Source organism: Buceros rhinoceros, unplaced genomic scaffold (genome assembly GCF_000710305.1).
Source record: "Buceros rhinoceros silvestris isolate BGI_N320 unplaced genomic scaffold, ASM71030v1 scaffold43638, whole genome shotgun sequence".
NCBI lineage: Eukaryota > Metazoa > Chordata > Aves > Bucerotiformes > Bucerotidae > Buceros > Buceros rhinoceros.
The window spans coordinates 4271-12771 of NW_010427098.1; the positions used below are offsets into that span (position 1 = coordinate 4271).

The 8501-nt window shown below is 47.4% G+C and overlaps 1 protein-coding gene across 1 annotated transcript in view; it reads left to right on the forward strand.

Moving 5' to 3' along the window:
* Positions 1-7973, forward strand: part of CEP104 (centrosomal protein 104kDa) — an 11839-nt gene extending 3866 nt beyond the window's left edge. Inside the window, exons 9-22 of the mRNA XM_010141743.1 lie at positions 1-96; positions 610-813; positions 1334-1501; positions 1834-2007; positions 2805-2981; positions 3242-3448; positions 3899-4003; positions 4558-4594; positions 4672-4753; positions 5355-5463; positions 5780-5918; positions 6365-6432; positions 6582-6672; positions 7846-7973. The exon at positions 1-96 is cut by the window's left edge and continues 1 nt beyond it. Of these exons, the coding sequence (XP_010140045.1) occupies positions 1-96; positions 610-813; positions 1334-1501; positions 1834-2007; positions 2805-2981; positions 3242-3448; positions 3899-4003; positions 4558-4594; positions 4672-4753; positions 5355-5463; positions 5780-5918; positions 6365-6432; positions 6582-6672; positions 7846-7973 (1785 nt within the window). The remainder of the gene's footprint in view (positions 97-609; positions 814-1333; positions 1502-1833; positions 2008-2804; positions 2982-3241; positions 3449-3898; positions 4004-4557; positions 4595-4671; positions 4754-5354; positions 5464-5779; positions 5919-6364; positions 6433-6581; positions 6673-7845) is intronic.
* The last annotated feature ends 528 nt before the right edge of the window (positions 7974-8501 follow it).

Sequence of the window (8501 nt, forward strand, 5' to 3'; positions counted from 1 at the left end):
GCCCCCGCTGCTGCCGAGCCTGTTGTTCCCCAGAAGTCCCCTCCTCCTCCTGAGGCTCATCCTGCAGCCTCCAGGGAAGCACTTCCCAAAGACGGGGTGAGTAGCTACCGCTGTTACTGCAGAAACCTCTCAGAGCAAAGGACCTGGTGCTCAACAGTCCAGAACAGCGAGGACTTTTGTGGTTATTCTCATGGCTTATGTAGTGTCTGGAATTTGACTTGCTCTCTAGGGCTTGCTGCTCCAGCTTGTGGCCAAGCGAAGGAAGACGTGTGCTGACACTTGCAGCAGTATTATTCTCCCTTAGCAGAACTTAAAATAACAAATAGAGCTTTATGACTTGCCGGCTTCCTGTCCACAGATGATTTCTTCTGTAGCTGTGGGCACTTCCACAAAGGGCACTTTGTGTGTGTTTTATGGTATTCTACGGACAAGAAATAGCTTTTATTCATGGGCACTGATTCCATTTCTCCATGATGTTATTACGGGAAGTTAATTGTAAGGTGATACTGCTTTGATGGGGAAAAAATGCATTGAGGTGAATCCAATTAGTGATGAAACAACTTCATCTCTAAGTCATCTCTAGAATAGCAATTTTATCTTCTCTGTTAGGCTGAATTCCTCCCTTACGACGAGAGACCTCTTCCTGCGGCCTGTAAGCAGGCTGATGAAGCAATCGTGTATCTTGAGCCGGAGAGGACTGAAGAGGATATCAGCCATACCCCAAGAAGTGGCATTACTGGGGAGCCAGAACCATTAACGGAGAAGGCCCTGAGGGAGGCCAGCCCTGCCGTAGAAGTTTTTGGAGAAGCTTTGGTAAAGGCCAACAATGCAAACTCATAGAATATTGTGACTTGAGTTGAGTCAATTTGGTATGAGCTCTGTCAGCAGAGACCTGCTCATAGGATTTTTACGTGTCCAGAGCTGTTTCTTAATAACCTGACATAAAAGTCTGACCTTGGATGTATGGGTGCCTGTTCTCAACTTGGATACAATGCTGTAACTTTTACTTCTTGACAAGCTATTCAGCAGATAGTCTCCAGTAAACTGCTTTAGGGTACGGCCCTACCACAATACAGTAACTGCCGCTGTCTTTTCTAGAGAGAGAACCCATTCACGTGCCTGAAACGTTCCTTGAGCCTGCCCTGTTAATTGTTGTACTCCTCCTTTTTCAAATATGCGTGCTTTCAATAACAGCCAGGTTCCTGTTGGAACACCTGGGGATTTCATGCAGAAGTTCCCATGTTCTTTTGAGGCTGTTCCTGTACATAAATGATGAGTCAATATTGAAATACCAGTATTGACCTTTTGAGAGAGAAACTTGTTCTGTGTCCAGGTTTCAGGAGCATACTCCAAAACGTGGTCATATCGGGAGGACGCGTTGCTGGCTGTCTATAAGAAGCTGCTGGAGATGTCGGTAAACACTCCAAAGGATGATCTGAAGAACATGCTGAGGGCTGCCATCTTTCTTGTCAGGAGAGCCATCAAAGACATAGTGTCCTCAGTAAGTTGTAACAGGTTGGACAAGAAATGCTCCAGTGAAAAACTAACAGCAGAACTCGTAGAACTGTGTGTTGAGACAATTTAAATAATTTAAACAAATAGTTTGTAAAACCACTGTTGAGTGAGCTTAAAAAAAAACCCCAAACCAAAACCCCCAACACCTGAAATGTCAGCTTTTAGTTGGGATGGAGGACTGGGCAGTGTCTGGCGTTCAGCAGCATGGGTCATACTACTGCTGTTCATCAGAACTACACAAAACATATACATCTTCGTCTCAGAACAGGTTGCTGTGTGGTGCTTCTGTTCAGTGTTTCCTTTTTCTTTCCAACTTAGGTTTTTCAAGCTTCCCTGAAACTTCTAAAAATGATCATTACCCAATACATACCAAAGCATAAACTAGGAAAACTAGAAACTTCTCATTGCGTGGAAAAAACGCTTCCAGATTTGCTTGCGAGAACAGGAGACTCTTCGTCCCGCCTTCGCCTTGTGGCTTCTAGCTTTATCCAGGTGGGTGCCTTTCTTCAGACAGCGGTTTGATCTGCATTAGCAATGTCACAGAGCTTTCAGGGGGTAGGGCCTCGCAGACTCGAGTTCACCTCCACAGGTTGCTGCTGAGAAGAATTACGCCTTGTATGGAAAGCAAAGTGGTAGCACCAACTTGGCATCTTGGCAGCGATTTCTCTAGCTGTGTACTGTCTCCTTTGTTGTGGGGACAGTGGGGAGGTACCCACTGCTGAGGTGTCAGAAGGATACGACTGGTGTTTTTCTTCGTTGCACGTTATCTACAGAGACTAGAGCAAGAAAGGACAGTGTTCTGCTCAGGTTGTGTGGCGATTTGATTGTGTTTTTGACATCAGCTTAGCAGAAAAGATGCCGATTTTAACAGACCTGCTCTGTTCCTTGGTCAGTGCTGCTAAAGAGCAGCTGTGAATAGCTGCTAGAGCATTGCAGGCTCTGTTTTCCAGGAGAATTCAAAGGAAAGACTAGTCGATGTGTGTGGAAGTTGAATTCAGTCCCAGCAGTGGAGTTATCTGTCCTGTTTGTATCCACACATGGAGGGAAAAGACTTTTCTTGCAGTGTAGAAAATGTGTTCAGCGAGAGCAAACATCTGTATAATCCCTTTAAAGCCTTTGCAAGCAACTTCTGGCTGCTGAAATAACGCATAAGCAGCTCCTTCTCCTGGAAAGCGTATTTCATTTTAATGAGCTTGTTCTGGGTGACTTAGAGTAACCCCACTTTGCAAAGACCGTTAATTCTCCTCATCCAGTGTTCCTGTGTGCTCACTGACTGTGTCCCTCCGTAGGAAATGGCACTGTGCAGCGAAGTGAAACCTCTTCAGATTGTCCCAGTCCACTTGGTTCAGCCATTAAAAGCGAATTCCCCAGCGCATCTGGCAATGAGTCGGGTGGAGTTGGTGGAACAGCTCTTGAGAGACATGGGAACCGAGAACTCCGGGTTCACCGTCAGCAATGTCATGACGGTAGGAGTGTGAGTTTAGAGCTCGTGACATTTGTGCAGTTGGGGCTTGTCTGCTTAGCAGTGACAACACGTGACTTGCTGAGGAAGCAAGATGGCAGTAAGGGGGAAAGAAGAATCGGTGGGTCAAAAAGTGTTTGCAGAAACCTGTCTGTATGGAGAGTTCTCCCACTGCACTGAAATAATTGTCCTGGACTGATAAACAAGTCCTTAAAAATGTGGGAAAAGAGAGGCATATTTTTTTATTATTATTACTATTTTCAGTTTGCAACAGGAGCTTTGGAACACAGAGTTTATGAAGTCCGTGACGTAGCGCTGCGGATTATCCTTGATATGTACCGGAGGCACAAGGGTGCTGTCCTGGAGTATCTTCCTCCGGATGATGCAAGTGTGCGCAAGACCGTTCTCTACAAAACGCTCTTTGATGGGTTTGCTCGGATAGATGGGAAACTGTCTGAGGCCGAAACGAGGGTATGTCATAGGAGCTACGGTAACTGTTGTGTGCCGCGGAGCAGCTGCACTAGAGACTGTGACACACTTGGCAGCACAATTTACGGTGTGGTATAAATGCCACTGAGCGTAAACTGCTGGTGTGCAGCCTCACCCTGACGGATGAAGGCTAGAAAGAATACAGAGATGGTACCTCTGAAATAGTGCACAGTCATTCTGGAAAATGCTCCTACCCTGGTTTGTGCTGAGGGGCCTTGGAAAGAGCCAGCAGAGGGGAAATGCGGATGCACTTCCAGGTTGTGTGGAGGAGTTCAGGGGGAGGGAGGTGCTCCTGAAACAGGCCCGTGACTGAACCGAGCAGGGTATTCCTTGTCCTGCCCTGGCTGCTTTCTGCTGGTGTGTTTTGCAGTCTCTTCTATATAACAGATGGTTCAAAATCTTCTTTGTAATTGAAAGTGTATTTCTTGCAAGGCACCGAGAAAGGCAGCAGAGAAACAGAAGAAGGAAGACATCAAAGTTCTGCAAGGTCAGCTGGCAGCTCTGAAGGAGATACAAGCCGAAGTTCAAGCTGGAAAGGTCAGGGCGGTTTGGGTTGGAGATATTTTTTTTAATCCTTTTTCCCTCAGGTGTCTCAGGCTCCGGTAATTAAGATTACTGTCGTCTCACTAGAAACCAAAGAGAAAGAGAGAGACTCCATGACTGGCTTTCCTCCTTAGCTGTCCACCTTCATACCTGGGGGTGCCTTTTCTAACACTATCAAATTGGGATTCTTTTTTACAACAGCTTTGTCTACAGTCTGGTAAATGGGAGAGTGTTTCTACAAGTCTTAAGTGTTTCTGCCCCAGCTGGAGCCGGGGAATTGTCCTGCCTGGGCCAGGGCCCTCTGGAAGCCATGCTGCACATCTGTGACGTTTCATAGCTGAACCTCAGAAGGGCAGGAGTAGGGTGGGGAGACTGCTGCCTCCATAGCTGAGAGATTTGCTGAAGGACCAGAAGCACATCATAGTGCACTGGCTCTGCTTCTAAGCTTTTAATTCCAGCAAAATATCAGAATCAAATCTGTTCTCTTTCTCCCTGGCAAGCAGCACAGTCATTGAGTAAATTTCTGACTCAAATTTCTTTTTCAATAGGAGAAAGAATCTGATTTTCAGAAGCCAAAGACTCAAGGTAGGTAGTTTCAAACAATATGAAGAAATGTAGAGGTATTTCAAGATGTCTGGGTGTTAATAGTTCTCTTTTTCCAGGTTACCAAGTAAATGAAAGGCTGCAGCCTGCAGCAGCAGAGACTCCGGCCAATCCATCTCCTGTGGGGAATTACTTGGATAAGTAAGTTTGAGGAGCAGCTCCTCATCACCCTCATCACTTGGTATAACCTGCAGGCTGAAAACATTAACAACATCTTCCCAGTAGATCAAAGCTAATACCTCCAGCTCTGAGGTGACAAAAAAGAAAATCTCTTCTAACAGATCTGGATGATCACCGGGCAATCCTGGACCCTGATCTATCAGGTTCTTGGATCGCGTGACCTTGAACTTGTCTTCTGAAGAGTTGCTTGTGGGATAAGGAATTGCCACAGTTTAGTGTTCCCCTGCCAGTATAAAATAAGGCAAAGGTATATTGCAGCTTTCCCGTGAGGTGTAGGGTAAGGGCGTAGAGAAAGTGGCTGGAAGCTGTGGAGCCAGGAAAGCCGGTTCCAGTGAGCTGTGCTCGGTGGCGTTATGTGTCTGTATGAACAAGTGCTCTGCAGTTGTACTTGCCCTAAATGATATGACAGGACCTGTTCGTGCCCTGTCCTAAGAGCAGCACTAGGGAGGGAAGAGAAGGTGCACCAAGGGGTTTGCTGTTTTCCAGAACAGTTTCTAACACAAGAAACAGGATCATCCACTTCACTCTCCGACCTCACTGACGTTTGGGTTTTTTTTCGTAGCTTATGTATTTTTTGTGGTGAAAGGGACGAATCCTTCACAGAGGACGGGCTGGATCTCCATTACTGGAAGCACTGCCCCATGTTAACCAGATGTGAGCACTGCAAACAGGTTAGGCTCCCTCTTTAGAGCTGCTACAAGTCGTTAACTGTCGTTGTTCTGGTTTTAAGGTGCTGTAAAGTATTTAACACTGAGGCGGGCGAATTCCAAACACAACAGTGTGATCTTGGGTAGTGCTTTTCGAAAAGAGCAGCGTTGTAAATTGTATTTGTAACAGGACTAAAATTCCATCGACCCTTTGTCTTTGTGGAAAGTGAGATTTAACTTCCAAAAATCACCTCAGCGATTAAATTCTGTTAAACGAAATTCTGTCCTTGTTGACTCAGCACAGTACAAATGTGCTTGAGCGCCTCTCACTCCCTTCCAGGTGGTGGAAATCTCAAGCCTGACCGAGCACTTGTTGACTGATTGCGATAAAAAGGACAGCTTTGGGAAATGTCCACGGTGCAGCGAGGCCCTGCCAAGGGACGAGTTGCCCAGACACGTTAAGAGCAGGACTTGCAATCGTGAGTAGTTTCCAGCAAGATCGTTGAACTTCAGAGGTCAAGTCAGTTGGACTTTCAGATACTGCAAACCTTAGGCAGGTCAGGCCAGTTCTACTGAGGCGCCCACTGTGGGTCTAGAAACACCAGGAGGTCCTCAGGAGGGGACACCTGTGGAAGAAACGCTTCTGTTTCCCAGAGCTTTTAGTGCTTCACTTCTGTGAATGTGTGTGAGGAAGGTGAGTGAGGAGAGCAGAGAGCCTCGACCATGGCCTTGTGGATTAAGCCCTATCGCTGCTTTTGATCTTGGTGTGATGTAGATGATGAAACACAGGACTTCTTGGAGAGCAGTTAATGGTAATAGGGCAGGAGCTGGGTTTAGTTTTATGGTCTTGTTGTGCAAGCTCTCCTCTCTTATTTGAAGTTAGCCTGTCTTTGCCATTCTTACGTTATTTTTGTAACCATTTCAGCTGCCAAACCAGAAGACGTGGCAAACCATTGCCCATTGTGCCATGGAAACTTCTCCCCAGGAGAGGAGGTAAGGCTGCCTTCCAGACTGATCTGGTGTTGGTGCGTCACTGGGACTGAATCCATGTCCTTTCTGCCACTGGATTACATACCCAACGACTGAAGAACTCACCTGGATTAGTGCTGGGGTCTGTAACGGCTCTTCTTGACTGACTTTAGGCCTGGAAGTCTCACCTCATGGGCAAGGACGGCTGTAAAATGAATCGGCGGAGGTTCCCCACGATGAACAAAACTCTGCTGCTGCAGCCTGGTAAGGTGCTGGGTTATGCTAATAAAGATTCTGCTTTTTACTAGGTTGCCCTTCCGTAAGAAGAGTATTTCTTCCCCGAGAGCCAGGGCTATGAGTTACTCGTTCAACACCTTTCTGCAGTCACGTCCCCTCATGATAGTTCTTGTGCCGGTAGAGACACTGGGGAGCAAATCCTCAGAGTCATTCGCTGCCAGGAGTTTGACATCGGGGGTGTTTGCTCAGCTGGTTGGGGAAACTGGCGTCTTCAATAATCTGATGAGTTCAGGGGATTTTCTGCATAATGGTGTGACCAGGAATAGAACAGTCAGCAGTGGCACTGAACAGTCAACGTTCTGGAAGGACCCCAAACGCTGACACAGAGAAGGGACAGCCTGGTTTAGCTTTTTGTGTCCAGTCAGGGGATGCTGATCTGAACCTGATCACAGGATGAACAGGATGAACAGTTAGTGCTGTTGAGTGCTTTTCCTTTTCAATCCAGACCCAGGAACTCAGCAGAATTTGATTGTGCAGCTTCTTCACCAACAGAGAGGAGGTGATGCTGGTGTCCGGCGTTGGGGGTTTTAACAGCCATCTTTCTTTATGAAGCACGTGCAAAATTAAAGACGTTAAAGAAGCCATTTCACTGCCTGCAGCACCGGAACTTTTGACCAGTAACATCAAAACCTTTCCTCCGTCAGACCCGTTTCAGAGTCCTTTAGGCCATGGCACACAGTTTGTCGCTACAGTTAACCCTGCCTGGTGTTGGCAGTCTCCTCTCTGTTTCACAGCTACTCCTGGTGCCTGGAGAGAGCTGTTGAGCTGTATCTCTCTGTCACATCAAATGCGGTTAAACTCGACAGTTTCCATTCTGGCACTGGACCTACAATCGTGTTTGTCTGTGTGTCTGTCTTCAGCTTTGCTGTTGAGAGTGCTGGTTTGCTGCTGCTTACAGTCTGGAAACATGGGAGCTGACATCCTGCCTGGGTTCAGCAAAACCTCCAGAGCCATTTCCTAGAGATAGTGGAGGAACCCTGAGCGTTCAGTGCGAGGCACACCCCAGACTGGTGACTGCCAGGCTTTCCTCGCTAGTGTCAGTCATTCAGACTTAAGGAATTGGAGAATCAAAGTGGGAGACGAGATTCACGACGGGGGGTAGATGTGCTTGCAATAACGATCTGTGTTTTCTCTTCCCAGGCAAAATAGGTGGAAGGAAACCAGGTCCTTCAGGAGCAAAAGCTCGATCTCCCTCTATAGTAAGCAAGATCCCGACTCCAAGAGGGGGCCCAAATAAAAGCACTGGCAAAACATACTCAAAGCGATGACAGGACAAGTATTTTTTCTTTTTTCTCAATAACTGAACATATAGCTGTTAATAGTTACTTTAAAATCACGGGCAACTCCTACCACCTTTTGGGCTTGACTATCTGGGGCAGCACTTGCCTGCTCTGGTTGTGTCGGAGTGGGCAGCACTGGGGTTTTCTCCTGGAAATGCACATCTTAGAAATATGCACGTGTTCTGGGGCGGGTGCAGGGCACCAGGAAGGCCGTGCTCGGGTGCGGGACCGGCTCCTCCTGCTCAGAGACTGGCTCCTCCTGTGAGTACGGAGTTACCGTGGCCGCAGTCCAGGTGTCATTTGCGGCTGTCATTTCAAGAGGAAAAAGTCGCTTGTGTTAAATATGTCGATGATTTTGATGGCACTGATTTAATAAATTTGTCGAGAGCCTTTGGACGGTACCGCTACCTTTTCGAGCTGTCAGGGCAGAAGTTGGCAGGGGGCGGGACCCAAACCATCCTGGGGGGGTCTGGAACCGGCGCCGGCTGGGCTCGCTGCAGCGGGGCGACGCTCGCT